The sequence below is a fragment of the Ascaphus truei genome, chromosome 19 (assembly GCF_040206685.1).
Source record: "Ascaphus truei isolate aAscTru1 chromosome 19, aAscTru1.hap1, whole genome shotgun sequence".
In the NCBI taxonomy this organism is placed as follows: domain Eukaryota; kingdom Metazoa; phylum Chordata; class Amphibia; order Anura; family Ascaphidae; genus Ascaphus; species Ascaphus truei.
The window spans coordinates 795,726-815,567 of record NC_134501.1 but is presented as its reverse complement, the minus strand read 5'-3'; the positions used below and the strand labels follow the sequence as shown (position 1 = coordinate 815,567).

The following is a 19,842-nucleotide window of genomic DNA, read 5'->3' as shown; positions in this document are numbered from 1 at the left end:
TCCTGAGGATTGAGTTATGGGAGTCGTGCTGTCCTTTTTTGTGTTGTAGTTGCTGAGGAAGGTTGTTCCTGAGGATTGAGTTATGGGAGTCGTGCTGTCCTTTTTGTGTTGTAATTGCTGAGGAAGGTTGTTACTGAGGATTGCAGTCAGCGTTTCCAGTAGTCGTTTAATTTTTATTTACTTCTTTCAATCGGCACTATTTTCTGCCATTTTTATCCAATTGTGTCTGTCTATTCCCAATTCCTTTTCCCTTGCCTTTCCATCCTTGTTTTATATGTTGTTTTGTGTGTTGGTTATGTTTTTATGGTATAATATATTTATGTATTGATTATATCTTTTTTATTTATATTTGATGCAGCACCTAATATTTTAGTCTCATCCTTTTAATTTAATACATCTGCAATTACATAAGGATTCTTTATTTGGGTGCAGTATTTTTGTTTTTATCTATTATAGATGCAATTTATATAATATTCAAACTCATTGAAGCGTCTAAGAGGGGATATGATAACTATATCCTTTCTGAGCCAAGTTGGCGCAGAAAGGAAGGAGCAGATAAGATAATAGTACAGGCTGAAAAAAACCTTAGATGCATGCTTGCTAATGCAAGAAGCCTGACAGATAAAATGGGGGAACTTGAATTAATAGTTATAAGGGAACAGTATGATATCATAGGCATTACTGAAACATGGTGGGATGAAACTCATGACTGTGGAGTTAATTTAGAGGGTTATTCCATTTATCAGAAGGATCGCGCAAATAGAAGAGGAGGTGGCGTATGCTTATACAGACGAGCCAACGAGTATTCTAAAACTTGCCTTAAACTAGCCAGGTACATTTCAGCAGAGGCTAATGGCCCATCGGATTAACACAGAAGGGGTCCCCTGGCAGTCCCTTTCAGTTTGAATGGGACTGTCAGGGACCCCTGCTGTTAATCCGATGGGCCATTAGTCTCTGCAGAAATGTCACTGAAATGTTGCAGCATGTACCCAGCATGTACCTGGCTCTTTTTGGTAATTGCCACTGGTTTGTTTTAGAATAACCGTCGGCACTACAGTGGAGGTAAAAGTATAAAGAAAATGTTTGTAGGGATATGCTATAAAACACCAAATATCTGTGAGATTGAGGAAGCTAGAATACTAAATGGAGAAGACATCAAAACTAGGTCATGTTTGCATAATAGGTGATTTGAATCATCCAGACATAGACTGGGGCAATTAGCATTATAACAAAAGGAAACAGGTTTTTTGGGGTGCTTAAAGATAATTCTATCACCCAAATTATTGAGGAACCAACCAGGAGAGGGGCAATACTGGATTTGGTCATACCAAACAATGTAGAAGTAATAGCAAATATTAAAACACTGGAACATTTGGGTAATAGTGATCATAACATGGTCTCATTTTAAATAAATTATCAAAAAACAAATTTCTTGTGTTCAACAAAGACCTTAAACTTTAGAAAGGCAGATTTTTAATAAACGGAGGAATAATCTACAAGTAATACAGGCATACCCCACATTAACGTACGCAATGGGACCGGAGCATGTATGTAAAGCGAAAATGTACTTAAAGTGAAGCACTACCTTTTCACCACTTATCGATGTATGTACAGTACTGTAGTGCAATCGTCATATACGTGCATAACGGATGTAAATAACACATGTGTAACAGGCTCTATCGTCTCCCCGCTTACGCACAGCTTCGGTACAAGTAGGGAGCTGGTATTGCTGTTCAGGACGTGCTGACAGGCGCATGCGTGAGCTGTCGTTTGCCTATTGGGCGATATGTACTTACTCGCGAGTGTACTTAAAGTGAGTGTCCTTAAACCGGGGTATGCCTGTACATTGGGATGATGCTTTTGCAGGGAAAAATGTAGACGATAAATGGGCAGTTTTTAAAACATTGTTAGAAAAGCACACTTATCAGTGTAATAAGTATAAAAGAAATAAGTAAAAACCAATGTGGCTAAATAAACAGGTATGGGAGGAAATGGAAAAGAAGAGGAAGGCATTAAGATTCCTTAAGTCAGAAGGGACAGAGGCCTCATATCAGAATTATAAGGAATGTAACAAAAATTGCAAAAGGGCAATCAAATTAGCAAAAATGGATAATGAAAAAAGGATTGCAATAGAAAGTAAGATCAACCCTAAAAAGTTATTTTAAGTACTTTAATAACAAAAAAATTAGAAAAGAAAATATTAAGACCCTTTCATTGTGTGATGGGCAGGCAGATTATTTGAGATAAGGAAAAAACAGAGGTATTAAACAAATTCTTTGCCTCTGTGTTTACCAGGGAAGAATCAATTTCAATTGTAGTTCCGCAGGAGGAAGCCACAACCTCCATATTAATGAATAATTGGTTAACTGAGGAAGAAGTTCATAAGCAGCTTGAAAAAATTTAAGTAAATAAGGCACCTGGCCCCGATGGCATACTGTACATCCAAGAGTTCTCAAGGAGGTAAGCTCAGTAATAGCCAAACCATTATATTTAATATTCAAGGACTCCATTTCCACAGGCTCAGTACCACAAGATTGGCGTGAAGCAGATGTGGTGCCTATATTTAAAAAGGGAGATAGATCACAACTGGGGAATTACAGACCTGTAAGTCTGACTTCAATAATGGGGAAACTACTTGAAGGTTTAATACGGGATAATATTCACGAATACATAATGGTTAACAAAATTATTAGTAATAGTCAGCATGGATTTATGAAGGATAGATCATGCAAACGAATCTTATTTGTTTCTTTGAGGAGGTAAGTAGGAATTTAGACCAGGGTAATGCAGTTGATGTGGTCTACTTGGATTTTGCAAAGGCTTTTGATACGGTTCTACACAAGAGGTTGGTGTACAAAATAAAGAAAATTGGACTCAGTAATAATATATGCACCTGGATTGAAAACTGGTTAAAGGACAGACAACAGAGGGTTGTCATAAATGGAAATTTTTCAGGTTGGGCTAAGGTCGTGAGTGGAGTACTTCAGGGATCGGCACTGGGACCACTGCTTTTTAACTTGTTAATTAATGACCTTGAGGTTGGCAGAGAGAGTAAAGTCTCCATCTTTTCTGATGATACTACATTGTGTAAGGTAGTAGGATCAGAGCAGGATGTAATGAGGTTTAATACAGATAAATGTAAGGTTATGCATTTGGGAAGCAAGAGTAAACAGGCGACTTACAAATGAAATGGGGATAAATTGGGGGAATCCTTGATGGTGTATGATTTAGGAGTGCTTGTAGACAGCAGGCTTAGCAATAGTGCCCAAAGTCCTGCAGTAGCTGCAAAGTCAAAAAAGATCTTATCTTGCATTAAACGGGCAATGGATGTAAGTGAATAAATATGCCCCTTTACAAAGCATTAGTAAGAGCACACCTTGACTATGGAGTACAATTTTGGGCACCACTCCTTAGAAAATACATTATGGAACTAGAGAGAGTGCAGAGAAGAGCCACCAAATTAATAAAGGGGATGGACAATCTAACTTATGAGGAGAGGCTAGCTAAATTAGATTTATTTACATTAGAAAAGAGGCGTCTAAGAGGGGATATGATAACTATATACAAATATATTCGGGACAGTACAAGGAGCTTTTAAAAGACCTATTCATCCCAAGGGCAGTACAAAAAACTCTGGGTAATACCTTAAGGTTGGAGGAAAGGAAATTTCACCTGCAACAAAGGAAAGGGTTCTTTACAGTAAGGGCAGTTACAATGTGGAATTCTTTACCCATTGAGACTGTGATGGCAGATACAATAGATTTATTCAAGAAAAGGTTGGGCATCTTTTTAGAAAGTAAAGGGATACAGGGATATACCAAATAGGTAAACATGGGAAGAATGTTGATCCCGGGAATAATCCGATTGCCAATTCTTGGAGTCAGGAATGAATTTATTTTTCCCCTTATGAGATATCATTGGATGATATGACTCTGGGTTTTTTTTGTTTGCCTTCCTCTGGATCAATAAGTAAGTATAGATATAGGATAAAGTATCTGTTGTCTAAATTTAGCATAGGTTGAACTTGATGGCCATATGTCTTTTTTCAACCTCATCTACTCATTCCTTGGTTATTTAAATGTATATCACTAGATAAGGATCACAACCACCTTTTAATTAGCATACTGCAATAATTACAATTGATTACTTTTGAGAACTTCCTAAAAGTATTTCTAAACAGGCAGCCTTACATTTAAAAGGTCCCTAGCTGTCGTTCCATTTTACAGGTGCTTTTAAGTGCGCGTCCGGTGGTGCCAATAATACCCAGAATATTACAAGCACAATGAATCTCTTTACTAAAGAGTTTACTGCCTGAAGCAGTAACTTGCCCAAGCTCACGATGACCTGCCACTTGGTTTCCCCACTTCACAGCGAGTAGCACTTCGCCATTGCTTGTCATACTTTTTAATGTTGTTAGAAATGAGATTCCCCCCTCCCCCTCAAAAGTTCCATGTTCAGATATCAGCTTTTATCCAGAAGTATGAGTGTTTATTTACACTCATTGTGTCTTATTGGAAATGCCATGGGGACGTTCCCATTGCTAAATTATACATCGAGCAGCTGCTTTTTTCCTTCGGCTGTAACTGTAAGGCAGACCTGCCAATCTGTGCACGTTCTTCATTTCTTTATGCAGAGCAGAGATAGCGGTCTTCAAGAGCTGAGAAGGATTAAGGCGTGTGGAAGCGGATTAGATGAAATTATACAACATTGAACATCATTAACTCTTTTACTTATGAAGGCCCTGCAGAGAGAGGTATTGCAGGTACGTAAAAAGGTTTAAAAAACTGTTTTTAAACATGTCCTTCTGCCAAGTAAACATAAATAAAACCTTTTTGATATTATATTTGATTCAGTGGCAAATAAAAGGACAGAAAGAGTTTATGTATTAGGGTTAATTAGCTGTCACGGAAGAAAATTAAGGAACTGTGGTTAATGGAAGTGAATGAAAGTTGCTGTTTCGTTAACGGCAGGCCACCCTGCTTATCTCTCTATTCAACATGATGAGTGGGGTATGATGATAAGTGGGGTAGCTTGCAGTTAAAATGCAATCTCACACATAATTGGGCAGAAAACATACTTTTTAACAATCTACCCAGCTGCCTTAAACAAATATAATAATGCTAATATCAAAGATTTGGCTGTGTTTTCTTTCTCCTTATCACCACTCTGTCCATATCAGAGACCCCATAAAGATAAGGGGAGGGGGACTCTTGCTGTACAAGGGCTCGCTGAACAGACAATGACATCATACAGTGACATCATACAGTGACATCATACAGTGACATCATACAAAAGGGAGCAGCCAGAGGAAATCAATCCCCTCTCAAGTTTAACTTGAAAAAATACATATAGGTATCTGATTTGAGTAAAAAAGGTATCAATCACCCAGGTGAGACCCCTTGAACATGTCACTAGAATTAGTTCCCTTTGGTCCTCATAGGATTGCCCCTTTAAGAATGCATTAACGTCCATTTACATACGAGGGTGAAAACAGGTCAAAGTATGAGGGAAGGAAGAGCAAAGTATAAGTCTAGAACTGTGAATAAGGGAGTGGGTGGATGCCAGAACAGAGATGACAATTTAGAGGCAGTAATACGAGGAGCCCTTACCTTGATCAGAATGAGTTTAAGGCAAAGGAGTGTACATCCAGCAAGAGACAGATAAGTTACTCTGATGCTGTTCTGATAATGGAACAGTATGGATGAAGCAGAAAAAAAGTAAGAGGCAATATAGGTTAGGGCAGGGGTGCGCAAGATTCTTGAGCTGTGGCCCCCTTCCCGGGAGCCGCAGCGTTCGCGCCCCCCCTCTTCCAATGGCACAGCGTCAAATGACGCCGCCTGTCACGTGACCCCATCGCGTCATTTGATGCCGTGTTGCCATGGCGATGCTTCCCCGAAGGCCTGGCTAACAGCAGGTAAGTGAGTTACAGGGGCCTCACGCCACCCCCGGCCTTTAATTTAAATGCCGTGGGGAAGAGCGAGGGGCCTCTGTAACCGCAGCGCCCCCCCCCCCCCCTAGAAATTCTCCCGCCCTCCCTCCCCAGTTTACGCACCGATGCGTTAGGGCATTGTTGGAGAAGACAAAAAAACAAACTGCAGGCTCTCACTGATCATCAACAGTATTGAAAGCGGCAGAAAGACTGAGAAGAAAGATGATGACATTTTGGCAGGTGGGTCTCTGGCTACCTTATTAATAGTCATCTGAGATGAGTAAGCAGGTGTAGGTCATCAAAGAATTGTTATTGAGAAGAGTAAGCAGGTGTATAGAAGATATTCAAAGAGGTTGAAAGCGAAAAGGAAAATGGAAATAGTGATATACTGTAGATGGTAGAAAAATAGTCTCTACTACAGTCCTAGAAAATCTATAACTAACTACAGTATCTTGTTCATCAACTGAAATCACTAACTTAAAGGAGCAGGCCACCCTTATTTTTACAGGATTGGAACTGGGGGTCCTCCAGAGCTGACCCCAGAGACCCCTCCAGCGATCCCTCCGTTCCTGATTATTACTGGTGAAGTTACCGGTATTACTTCCTGGTTTTTAAAAGGGATTTAAATGGTTATACAAGAGGAAGCCAAAATCAACGATGTTAAGGCTTCCTATTGGCCGGCGATTTGGCAGCCAGTTTGTTTTCCCGAAGGGAGATTTACACCCGGTAACTTCACAGGTAAGTATCTTGAGAACCATGGGGCCCCTGGAAATAGTAGCGGTTGGTGTGCATGGGGCCCCTGGAAATAGTAGCGGTTGGTGTGCATGGGGCCCCTGGAAATAGTAGCGGTTGGTGTGCATGGGGCCCCTGGAAATAGTAGCGGTTGGTGTGCATGGGGCCCCTGGAAATAGTAGCGGTTGGTGTGCATGGGGCCCCTGGAAATAGTAGCGGTTGGTGTGGGGGACTCCCCGGGGTCCTATAATGCAAACAAAAAAATTGAAAAAATGGGGGAACAGCTTTTTTAAAGAGTGGGAAAAGATTATTGTACCAAACGCTACACTATTTTGAGATGTTCACCATGAAGAAATGGCACAAATTACCATTCCATCAAAGAAAAACAAAAATCTCTCAAACAACTGATCAGCGACCATATAACTATAGCATATTACATATTACAAGAACAACTCTTACTGTATTTAGTCAACAGTGTACTTCTTTATAATGCAGAGGATAAGAGAACCTGACATGAAAGTAAATAGATGAGCATTGAGAAATAATTTGTGCTGTTGTCATGGTAACTCAGAACAGATGGCATGAATTCACCACGCCTTTTTCTATACTGATGTCAGCAGCACTTGCCAAGTTTTAGTGCACCACTGACATCATCTCTACAGATGTTGTGTTGGTTAGGGTCAGGGATGTCCCTGGCGGGGCTTGAACCCTCATTCTTCTCCGTCGCACTTCAGGTTCACCCTTTTACACACTTAAGTTTCCCCTCCGCCCCCCCCCCCTATACTTTACCCTCTAAAAAATATGAAATCTTAGAAATTGGGAAACAATATCTTGAAAGCCACGTTCATTTTATGGGAAGATGTGCGAGATGTTCTGTGTGGGAGAAAATATTCATGACTGAAAGCGCTAAGTCTGTAGATTGGGATAGATAACTAAATGGCTTTGATTCGCCCCGTACATATTGTCAGTTCTGAATATGGCAGCATGTGATTATACAATTATGTATGAATTGGTTATGTACAGAACACTGTGTTTGATCAATCAGAGCTGCACTGGGGGCGGACTCTGAACTTCAAGGGGACAATGGGGAGATTTGCCTGACACTTTTAATCAAGTCACATAGCTTCTATCCAAAGCTAAAGACGGCAGAGGATTTAAAAACTGTAATGATTTTTGTTACTGAAGTGGGCATGATAAAATATCAACTAGTTCAAATTGATTAATTAAGGACATTAGGGATGTAGATCCTAATAGCTTAGTCATAGCTTGGCACCATAACAGGGCCCCATGCTATGTAGCAATCAACTGCAAAAATAAAGCCAGTGCTTTCCGCTGTAGCGTTGCGCTGACAGAGGTTAGCGAGTTGTGCACTGAACGGAAAGAGTATGTGGTGTGTGCATGGTACTCAAAAGCAACAGGAGGAAATACCTCGGGAGGCTTTACAAGGAATAGAGGCATTTACATCATATCTACACATAAAAGCAGCTTCATGCAAGAGTGCCACTTTACCGAAGGTCCGGAGTAGGCAGCTATAGGTATGTAAGTACTTTGCATATACTGATTGCAAGACGCCTTCGATTGTAAGACGCACCATCGATTTGGTCCTTACAATCGAGGAAAATTACTTTTTCTCGCTCCATGTTTCAGGAGAGGTGCCATGTCAGTGGAGGACGAAGCGGGCGGCAGCGGCAGGAGAGGTCCCACGTCTGCAGATGTTTGAAGATGGACAGCGGGTGTGTGTATAGCAGCAGGACAGGTCAAAAATCGGCAGGTGAATGAAGATAAGAAGACACCGGGCGTGCGGTGGGGTGCGGCGGCAGGAGATCATAATAGCGGGAGAGCTGAGCAGGAGCAGAGCGGCATAAGGGGAATGGCTTGGGAGGTGTACACTGTAACCGGAAGTCAGACACTGGTCAACTTCCGGTGTTACAGTGTGCACCTCCCAAGCCGTTCCCCTATGCCGCTCTGCTCCTGCTATTATGATCTTTTAGCCGCCTCCACCACAGCACGCCCGCTGTCTTCTTATCTTCATTCACGTGCAGACTTGGGACCTGTCCTGCCGCCGCCACCGGACTCCCGCCCGCTGTCCATCTTCAACCATCTGCAGACGTGGGACCTCTCCTGAAACATGTTAAGTGAAAAGAGGGGGTTAGTACTGTAGACACTTTTTTTAATACATCGATTCTAAGACGCACCCCGATTTCAGACATGTGAAAATCGAAAAAAAGGTGCGTCTTAGAATTGAGGAAATAGGGTATGTAGTATATGGTTGCAGATAATATGGATTACATGGGGGTGCCCATATACCCTGTCACCGGCATCCATAAAGGAGCTCAAAAATGGGTTTAGTGGGTAAAAGTCAGGTCACAGCCTTATCAAACCAAAGATAAACTGCCTGGCCAGCCCTCAAAAACAAATCTACACACGGAATGGCACATTTGGTCACGGACGTTTCACCACAACCAAATCATCGCCTGCGTTCGATCGCTGACGGACCCTCTGATGCATGCCGATCTGCTGCTGGAACCCCCCGCCACTTATAAGGTAAATTGTATTACTGTTTAGGGTAGGGGGTTAATTTACGGGATTTTTGCGATTAGGGTAGGGGGTCTTAGGGTAGGGGATTTTAGGGTAAGGGCTTAGGGTAGGGGATTTTAGGGTAAGGGCTTAGGGTAGGGGATTATAGGGTAAGGGCTTAGGGGAGGGGGTGTTAGGGTAAGGGCTTAAGGGAGGGGGTTTGAGGGTAAAGATTTAGGGTTAGGGTTCAGGCACTTATCTTAGCAGCAAAACGGCAGCAACCAAAAATCCTAGACCGGTTTAAAAGCCCGTAAGGCGAGTTCCTGGACAGCGAGCCAAGTGTATGTATACTATTTTCCATATAGTATATACACAGTAACTAACTATATGGATTATTGCTACATACTGTCATTGTATATATCCCCCTACCCCCTTCCAGATTTTTAGTCACTTTTTTGCACCATTTATTTTCTGAATATTTGATTAAAATGTTATGTTTTAAGTACCTTTATTTGACCCTCAGTAACTATCCTGAACAATTAGTTAATCTAAGTGTGCACACACATGAGGTGTCTTGCAGTCTCTTTCCCCAGCTTTGCAGTCTCCCAGTGTATGGACCTGCTCTTATTCTGCTTGTTGCAGTTGTATAGAACAGGAGAAATTGCTTGATCATGATTCTTAATGTTGTGCATACAGTTTTGCATCTTATGTTTTGTGACCGGTCTGAACTGGCATTAACCTCGTTTACCTAAAAAGCATGTACAGCGTGGGTTGCTGGACTATGAGAACTATTACTTTTTGCCACTACATAAGGGTTACGCTGCTTTGCGCGAACCCAGAAGTGGCTGAGTGAGGCTGTGAGACGCTAAGTTTCAGCTGTTCCCAGCGCGCGGGAACACAAGCCTCTACCAGCAGATAGCTGCCGAGCTGGACACTCACGGAGCAGGGACACAAGGAGATGGACTCTTACTGGATTTTATTGGATCACAGATCTTTTAATATTTAAGTTGATATTTACATTTATCTGCCTTGTTTAATACAATTCTTTCACCCTTGGTGCGCGTTGTGCTTTTTTCTTTCCATGATTGGTCCATCTACGGATTTATCCTTTGGTGGACACCTGTGGAGGAGGGGAATACCTCCACGCACAAGAGCTACAAGAGGGGAGAGCTGACCATTTTCAATGTCCACAAGGAAGCAAGAGCACGGATCAAAATCTCATAGTTACATACATAGTATATGAGGTTGAAAAAAGACTTCCGTCCATCATAAGTTGAACCTATGCTAAATTTAGACAACAGATATTTTATCATATATCTATACTTATTGATCCAGAGGAAGGCAAACAAAACCCCAGAGTCACATCATCCAATGATCTATATATAATAAAATAGAAATTTGAATGGTTGGTGCTAGATGCGGTGAATCTGCTTGGTCCTCAGCCTCTGGCCAATCAGATTGTTGGCTCTATAACATCACCCAACGGCCACTCTCTTCCTCCTCGGCCTCACCCAACTCACATCCACATACACACACACACACACACACACACACACACACACACACACACACACACACACACACACACACACACACACACACCAGCAGCATTCCCTTCCGCCCCATCACACTCACCCTCACGTGCGCCGCCCTGTACCAGCTCCCGGACGGAGGGGAAGCGCGGCGCGGCCCTCCTGCCCCAGCCGCCAACTTCAGACTCCTCCCCCCTCGCTCCCAACGAGTAACGGAGGGGAAGCGCGGCCCTCCTAAACCAGCCGCCAACTCCACGCTCCTCCCCCCTCACTCCCAAAGAGGAACAGAGGGGAAGCGCGGCGAGGCCCTCCTGCCCCTCTTGCCCCCCCACTGCCAACTTCCCGACCCCACCTCCTGCCCCAGGCAGATGCCACGGAGATATCAGGGCCAGGAGGGGAACCGTCTGCCGCCAGGAACCACCACCCACCCGGTCCAGGTTAGTCTAACACCCACCCACCCAGTCAGTCACCCACCCACTCAGTCAAAGTCCTGACTGACACACTTCCCCCCTCAGTCATGTCAGCTGACAAATACACAGGGGGAATCCCAGCTGGCAACATGGGGGGGGGGGTAACGGAGCTGTGAAGGGGGGGGGGGGGCGTATTGCTGTGAACGGGGGAGAAAGAGAGGGGGGAGACAGTGGAAGGGAGAAAGAGGGGGAGCCAGAACATGAAATCCCGGGCAGCTCCGGGTATATCAGCTAGTATCTCATAAGGGGAAAAATAAATTCCTTCCCGACTCCAAGATTTGGCAATCGGATTAATCCCTGGATCAACATCCTTCCCATGTATACTTATTTGGTATATCCCTGTATACCTTTCCAACCTAAAAAGATGTCCAACCTTTTTTTGAACAAATCTATTGTATCTGCCATCACAGTCTCCATGGGTAATGAATTCCACATTTTAACTGCCCTTACTGTAAAGAACCCTTTCCTTTGTTGCTGGTGAAATTTCCTTTCCTCCAACCTTAAGGGATGCCCCCGAGTCCTTTGTACTGCCCTTGGGATGAATAGTTCTTTTGAAAGTTCCTTGTATTGTCCCGAATATATTTGTATATAGTTATCATATCCCCTCTTAGACACCTCTTTTCTAATGTAAATAACTCTAATTTAGCTAGTATCTCCTCATAAATTAGATTGTCCATCCCCTTTATTAATTTGGTGGCTATTCTCTTCACTCTCTCTAGTTCCATAATGTCGTTTCTTAGGATTGGTGCCCAAAATTGTACTCCATAGTCAAGGTGTGGTCTTACCAATGCTTTGTAAAGGGGCATAATTATGTTTACTTCCCTTCCATCCATTTCCCTTTTGATGCAAGATACGATCTTATTTGCCTTTGCAGCTACTGCATGACTTTGGGCACTATTGCTAAGCCTGCTGTCTACAAGCACTCCTAAATCCTTCTCCATCAAAGATTTCCCCAATTTATCCCCATTTAATTTGTAATTCGCCTTTTTATTCTTGCATCCCAAATGCATACCTTACATTTATCTATATTAAACCTCATCTGCCATTTACCTGCCCACGTTTCCAGTCTCTCCAAGTCCTTCTGAAGAGAAATTACATACTGCTCTGATTCTATTACCTTACACAATTTAGTATCATCAGCAAAGATGGAGACTTTGCTCTCGATGCCAAACTCAAGGTCATTAATAAACAAGTTAAAAAGCAGGGGTCCCAGTGCCGATCCCTGAAGTACTCCACTCACGACTTTAGCCCAACCTGAAAAAGTTCCATTTATGACAACCCTCTGTTGTCTGTCCTTTAACCAGTTTTCAATCCAGGTGCATATAATATTACTGAGTCCAATTTTCTTTATTTTGTACACCAACCTCTTGTGTGAAACCGTACCAGAAGCCTTTGCAAAATGTAAGTAGACCACATAAACTGCATTACTCTGGTCAAAATTCCTACTTACCTCCTCAAAGAAACAAATAAGGTTAGTTTGGCATGATCTATCCTTCATAAATCCATGCTGACTATTACTAATAATTTTGTTTTCCATTAGGTATTCCTGAATATTATCAGGGACACAGCAAGAAGAAACATGAGCAGTATCAGCGGCCTGTGACCAGGCCTGTGATACTGGGACCAGACCACCCCACATATAGAGACTCTCTTCATGGTGGGACCATCCAGCCAGATACCACCCCACGTGGAGGGGGGAGCCTTCACTGACGGCAACAGCGTGGGACAGAAGGGGCCTTTCTTTAGTCAATGGTACCAGGTGCTGGAGCACCTGGCAGGTATCAGCAAAGTCATCAAGTGCACCAACTCTACACTCTCCACTTTGGGGTGGGTTGGCTTCTGTGGACACCAGGGTGATTAGGTTTCCAGGGCACCTCAGTACATTGGGGAAGACCCTACTAGGGTGTAGACAAGGAGGTTGAATAGTGGGGTACAGTGTGGGGCTAAGGAAATGCGAGGCCTGTGTTATATGCATTATAGTAATCTAAGTTACCTGCAGTAAACCTGTTATTATATACGTCTGTGCGAATTATTGCATTGGGTCCTGTGAAGGGGATATCCGGCGCTCTCAGATCCCTCACAGGTGGAGGCGCTGTCACCGGACGATCCAGGAACACCCCAGGCTCCCAGCAGTGGAGGTGCAGGCCTCCTGTGAGCCGCAGGTAAAGCACCACAAACACTCAGCAGTCGCACATCATCCAGAGCGTGGGGGAAGCAGTGCTACATAATTTATAACCCTGGTCACTTTATGTAACCATGTATTTGAAACCATGTATCTGTCATCATAACTCTATGCTCAGGACAAACTTGCAAATGAGAGGTAACTCTCTGAAGGGGTTAAAAATGTAACTACCATATTTTGTATAGGATATATGTCAATGTTGACTAAAATATTATGTGTCTCCCTGAAACTGTCTTGTAAAATTCCAGCTCTTCCAACTCAGCACTAATCAATATGTTCTGGGCAAAGTACTAGTAACGTCCTAAATTCTCTGTAAAGGTTATTTTGACCATTATTTGACATACTGTTGTGTAAATATTTTGACCATTGGCACGAAATATGCTGATCCACACTATGTCCAAAAGACACGTACATATTATTGAGCTATATCATGTCAAAGGACATGTACACTATATTCTGATTGGAAGTCCTTAAATTGATGATGATATATCACAGCAACACCTCTTGCTTGATTGGAAGAAGTCCTTTAACTGATGAAATGGTGTCATAATAACGCCTCTTGCTTTATGTATAAAAACATTGCTCGCAGATCAATAAATCGGAAGTAAAGGAAACAGAACTGCTGTGTCTGAGTCTGCTTCTCCGAGCGCTCGTGCTGTTTGTGGATTGGAGTCTGTATGAAACCAGAGCTGTGAAAAATCTCCCCGGGTCGAGAGTAATATAGGACGTGCCTACCGGTGTGAAGAGAGGTCGTTCCCTTTCACTCTCAATGTATTACTTCCTGGTAAAACATTTTATAAATAAATTTGATTCAGGTTCTTAACTCGGTTACAGGAAGAGCCAGCAGGACAGCGTAGCAGGGCTGCAAAGGGGTTAAAGATGCAAAATGAAATAACTGGCCTTGATTCTGCCTTCTGGACACAGTGGTTCATTTCTCTTACTGGGGAGCAGAGATACAGGCCTTTAAAATCTTCACCCTGCATGGCTCACTGAGAACCACTATCTCAGTCTGACTAGCACTTGGAGCAGTGCAGAATTTCTATACAAGCTCTTTGAGTTACTGGTACTCAGGACTGAGCGGGGCTGCACACTTTTGCCATCTTTTATGTCATTTTACTGATCCCAATGATTCTATTAAGACACTTTACCAAAAATACCATTATTACTGTAAATGCTCTTGATATGATTTAGAAGTAGAACTAATAAGATGCTAAACAATTTTTAAGAATGCCTAAAATTCCTGTTTTTTTTTTTTTTTAACCAAAACTACTTTTGTGGGGAATAAATAGCTAGTTACCTTCATGCTCACTTCAATTACATATATGAGTAACTGGTACTAAATAGGCCATATAAAATGGGAACTATGACTACTGTAACTTATTGAGGGTTTCATATAAAACCCCTGAGACGTAAAGACTCAGCAGGTAACAGATAGCCAAACTGTTCTCAGCCAGCAACTGAATGAGGCATCCTTAATGCTTCCTTATTGCTATTCAGGCTGTGGGGAGACTGGATCATGCAACTTCCTATACAGGTTTTAGGATATATCTCTGGTTCCCCTCAGTACTATGAATATAACTCAGCTGGAAAGTCCGTTTGTGCTGGTATTACCTTTGTTTGGCTTCCATATGCAACAGAGAGAGAGAGAGAGAGAGAGCTCAATGTAATTTACAGAATCTGTTTGTAAAAGGAGGTGTGACAGGATTACATGACCAAGATTTATTTTCCATAACGCAAAACTAAACTGAAAACGAACCAGCATTAAAACAAGCGTATCCAAGCAAACTGAAGGTACAGTACATGATGAGAGCAAGTTGTCTGTTGTCATTTCAGCTGCACATCCTGTCAGGTGTTATTATGAACATTCACTCAATGCAAAACTCCAATATGCAGCAAACTATTTAGCGAATAGGAAATAAACGAAAAGGTAAACACTCATTTAAAAGGCAATGCCAGTCATGTTCTCATAAATAGCTGTGTACAGTACCTGGGCTGGCACTATAGCCATTGTTCACTACTTTACATGAGAAGCCTGAAGAAAAGGCAGGCAAGCCAAGTGTCAAGATTATAGAAGCAGCGTTTTGACTATATTGCATGCAAGGTGAGTTGAGAGAAGATTAGGAAATTACAAGGCATTCAGCTGGTCAGTGAGACAGAAAAGCTAACTAGCTATTCTGATGCAAAAGCTGGCAGACTGGAATGTACCAATCCTTCTAACCTAGAGGAGCTCAGCTCAAGTCTTCAAGCCCGCCCCCCCCTCAACAGTTCAGGCTTTCAGAATATCCATGCTTCAGCACAGGTGGCTCAATCAGTGGCTCAGTCAAAGACTTAGCCACTGATTGAGTCATCTGTGCTAAACCAGGGATATCCTTAAAACCTGACCTGTTAGGGCGGTGGTGAGGTGTCTTGAGGACTGTAGTTGAGAACCTCTGTTCTAACCAAAGCTTTGCAGTACAAGACAGCAGTCATTCAAATCACAGCACCACAGCTGTAATGTTTCAGCAACGTAAGATAAATAACCTTAAAAGTTAATCTTACAACATATACTATGCTAGGTGTTCTATAGGACGTCTCATTTAGCTGTGCCAAGTCCTTGTCAAGAGAGAGGAGAGATTTCATAAGCTTTAGCTCTAATATAGCTCAACTCTAAAAAGGTGATCAAACTGTGGTGTGTTTCTATATTTATCTGTCATGTAAAGGATCAACTCTCAAACATCACATAGTGTGGTATGTTGCACAGACAGAAAGGATTATGGGTAAGAACATACAAATTAAGAATTTCTATTTTAACCTTGATATCGGTTTCCTTATGTGGCCCAGTCCCCCCTTCATCCCCTTACCTTCCGCTGCGGCTGCGACCGGCAGCGGAGGATGGGGAGAGTGCAGTGAGGGTTGCGGGTGGCACGTGGCAGTAACGGAGGCAATCGAGTCGCCGGAGGCTCCCTTTGTAGGGAGCCGCCTTCTTGGTAGTGTTAGGCGCGCGAGGCGGCCATTAGGAGTTGTATATCCGCAGGGGAACTACAATCCTAAGTAGCCCCAGGGGCTGCTAGTTGTGTGGGGAGATACAACCAATAGGGCTTCAGGATTCACGGAGGACTGCAGTGGATACATTTGGCGCGCTGGGAGACACGCCAGTCGGAGCTGGGACAAGGCGAGGGTAGGGAGTGTGTGCAGGGAGTCTGTGACCCCTGCACTAGGCCAGACACTCCCTTAGGCCCCAACTCCCCCTTTGAACTTGTGGCTGCTGCAGGGACCATCCCAGTAGATAGGGACACTGCCCTGTAGTACAAGTATGAGGGACACAGCCAGGACGTGGAGGCGACCTGGCATCCGGTGGTCTGGACCAGATCACCATACACAGAGAGAGACTATTACAGTGGGACCCTCCAGCTGGACACCACACCACGTGGAGGCCAAATCGTCGCTGATGAAGACGGCGCGAGACCGGACGGCCCCCTTGTCTTCAGTCGGCACTACCGGGTGCTGGAGCACCCGGCAGGTATCTTCAAGTGCCGCAACAGACAACACTTTAGTTGTGGGCAGCGCTGTCGCACTCATTGGGTGGGTTGACTTGTGGACACCAGGGTGGTTGGGTGCCCAGGGGCACCTCAGTACTTTGGGGGAATATCCCATCTGAGTGTGGACATTATGTTGAAGGGCACTGTGTGGTTACGGCTGTGTGTGGCCTATTTGGTGTGGGTGTTATATTGTTATTCCTTTTTCATATGCATGCAGTAAACTGTTATCTTTATCAGTGTGTGTATTATTGCATTGGGTCCTGTGATGGGGTTATCCAACATAGTAGGACCAGACGGATCAGGTACAGCCCAGGATCCCAACAGCGGAGGTTCAGGCCTCCTGAGAGCCACAGGTAGCACCACACAATCAGTAGCGCCATATCTCCCATAGGTGGGGGAAACTGCGCAACACTTACATCCCTTGACTAGACTTCCACCTGCAGTAAAGAATGGAATGGATGTTTTGGACTCAGTAAAGCTCAGTTCACAATTTAGCATTGTGAAGTTGGAGGCAGCAACCATACTCCACACAAAGAATTCTAGACAAAAATATGCAGCGAAGAACCTTAATATTCATCTGCCAAACTCCTCATTTCAGACACCAAAACATCAGCACATTCTGGGTGCACATAAAACAATTACATATAAAATGTATACAACCATATTATGTCCTCCTACCTGATGCATTTTTCAGATATCCATTCGCATCTACTGTTGTGTACATAATGTAGGGACCAGGCTGATTCACGCCAAAGGGCTGAAATAAAATTATACGTAGAATAAGACACAGAAAGAAATTAAAATGCGGATGCGTTCATATGTATGCAAAGAACTTAGGGCTACCCAATGCCTAATATATATCCTGTATGTACACAGACTTAAAGCTGCAGTTCAGTCTTTTTTTTATTTTTTATTTTTATTTATTTTTTTACTTCAATAGTTTCATGTGGGCAATCTCTAATTACCTAAAGAACTGTATAGCTGCCAGTCAATTCGTTCTCCATGTATTGATCGGCGAAATTTGGTGACATAATTAGTGAAGGGATCTGTTTATATTCTGCTTCAGTCCGTCAGTGGAAGCTCATGAATATTCATGAGCACTCCTGCACTGACATGTGCTAGAGGGAGGGTAGGGATGACAAAGGGGTGTGCCAGGGCTTGTGACAGGACATGAAGGGGCAGTGCCATAGCAAATGCTTGTTAAAATAGAATACAAGAAAATTGGTCTTTCAAAGTTGTTTTTTAAAAACAGAAAATGCTAAAAGTATTTTTTCTTACTACAGAACTGATTTATTAAAAAAAACACACATGCAGGATATTGACTGAACTGCAGCTTTAATGCATAACATTTGACCCAAGAGGACTATAGCTAATTATAGTTTACGCTTAGAAGATAATTAGAAGGAAATACTAAAACTTGTCTCTTGGGCACTTTATGTTTATTTAGATATAAGGAACAATGTTAGTATAACATCTGACTGCTGCAGGAATAAACACAGGCTGTACAGTATATGGCAGTACAAAGACCCTTCAGTTACACAGTGTTTTCCAAACCTCTCCTCGTGACCGATGGCCACACCAAGTTTTGGGAATAACCAATGCACTTGCATCCAGGGGAATGCACTTTTTGCATACTAATAGAACGCTAGGTGGTTGTCTGAGAAACCTGTTGTGGTCGCGGGTCACGAGGAGCGGTTTGGAAAACACAGACATTTTGCAGAGTAGTGACACACACTTTAAGCTCCCCCCTTCCCCCCAGTGTTACCATGGACAGGAAGTGTCTATAAAAGCAAGATTAAAAGAAGTAGCAGATCAAATCACAATGTGAAGTGAGTTTGACATCGCCAGAGGTGCAGTAAAGACAGAAAACAATAATGCCTTATTATTATTATCATTTATTTATAACATCTCACACAGGTTCCCCAGGCATGTGCCAGCATTTGAATAGCGGTTAAAAATAAATAAAAAAACACAGCAATTCAGATTCTGGGGTGGACAAGCAAATAAGAACAATGAAAGTGTCAGTTTTGGCTTCTAAATTCCTTTTTATCAGGAATTTCCCTAAAGCTTCAGCCCGATTCTTCACGTAACCTATACAGCTGAATCTTTGAATCTGGGTTAAAGAGGCAATCCTCCCCTAGGGCCCAGAGAAAAGTAAAACATTTAATTTTGCCCAAGGTATAAATAAATAAAACAATTAGTTTCCTTTCTAAGGAAACCGATTACGCTGATAAATATATATCTAAAAAGTTATTATTGTGTTTTGATCCGCTACAAGCCCATTAAAAATGCTACAGGGGGTGTCGAATGTGTGAGCGCTTTCCCTTTACTGCAGTTTCCACATATGTTGCAAAGTGTGACTGCAGGTTTAGTTTGATGAATTCCAGTGCGACAGATGCACTGAATCTTGAGGTCAGCAGGCTGGAGAGAAGAACAAACGTATTAACATTCTGAATAGTCTTCTAAGCAGCTTCAGTTCATGGAGCAGAAAACTGTAATGTTTATTTTGCTCTTTCATCTAGCAATGCAAACTTAAAGAGAAATGATTGAGTGAAGGCTGATGGATTGATGGAAGCGCAGAAAGACAGTTTGAAATGACAATTATACTGTGAAGTGTTCAGGACATCTTATTTTAATTTGCACCGTTTTGAACAGTGTCAGCTTCTAAGGCTTAATGCTGCATTTCAATCGGATGGTTGGAATCGGCAGACCCTACAATGTGATGGCGTAACAACTGATCTGAAATTTGTCCTAAAGAGCAAACAAAAAAACAACTTGACCTTTTCATTCTGAAGGACACTCCTCCTGTCTTGCTGCTTGGCAACGACTGTTCTTCTGCCGTTTTTGGAGTTTTATTCATTGAAAGTTTGAAAGACATTCCAAAAGTATCCATAGTAATTCATTCCAGTTCCTGCCCTGGAGAGCGTACAATGTTATTGTAACTGACTCGCTCAAGGTCAAA

General features: G+C 42.7%; 1 protein-coding gene across 1 annotated transcript in view; it reads right to left on the bottom strand.

The window, feature by feature from the left end:
- Positions 1–19,842, bottom strand: part of ITFG1 (integrin alpha FG-GAP repeat containing 1) — a 300,241-nt gene that overhangs the window by 46,267 nt on the left and 234,132 nt on the right. Inside the window, exon 14 of the mRNA XM_075576274.1 lies at positions 17,559–17,637. Within this exon, the coding sequence (XP_075432389.1) occupies positions 17,559–17,637 (79 nt within the window). The remainder of the gene's footprint in view (positions 1–17,558; positions 17,638–19,842) is intronic.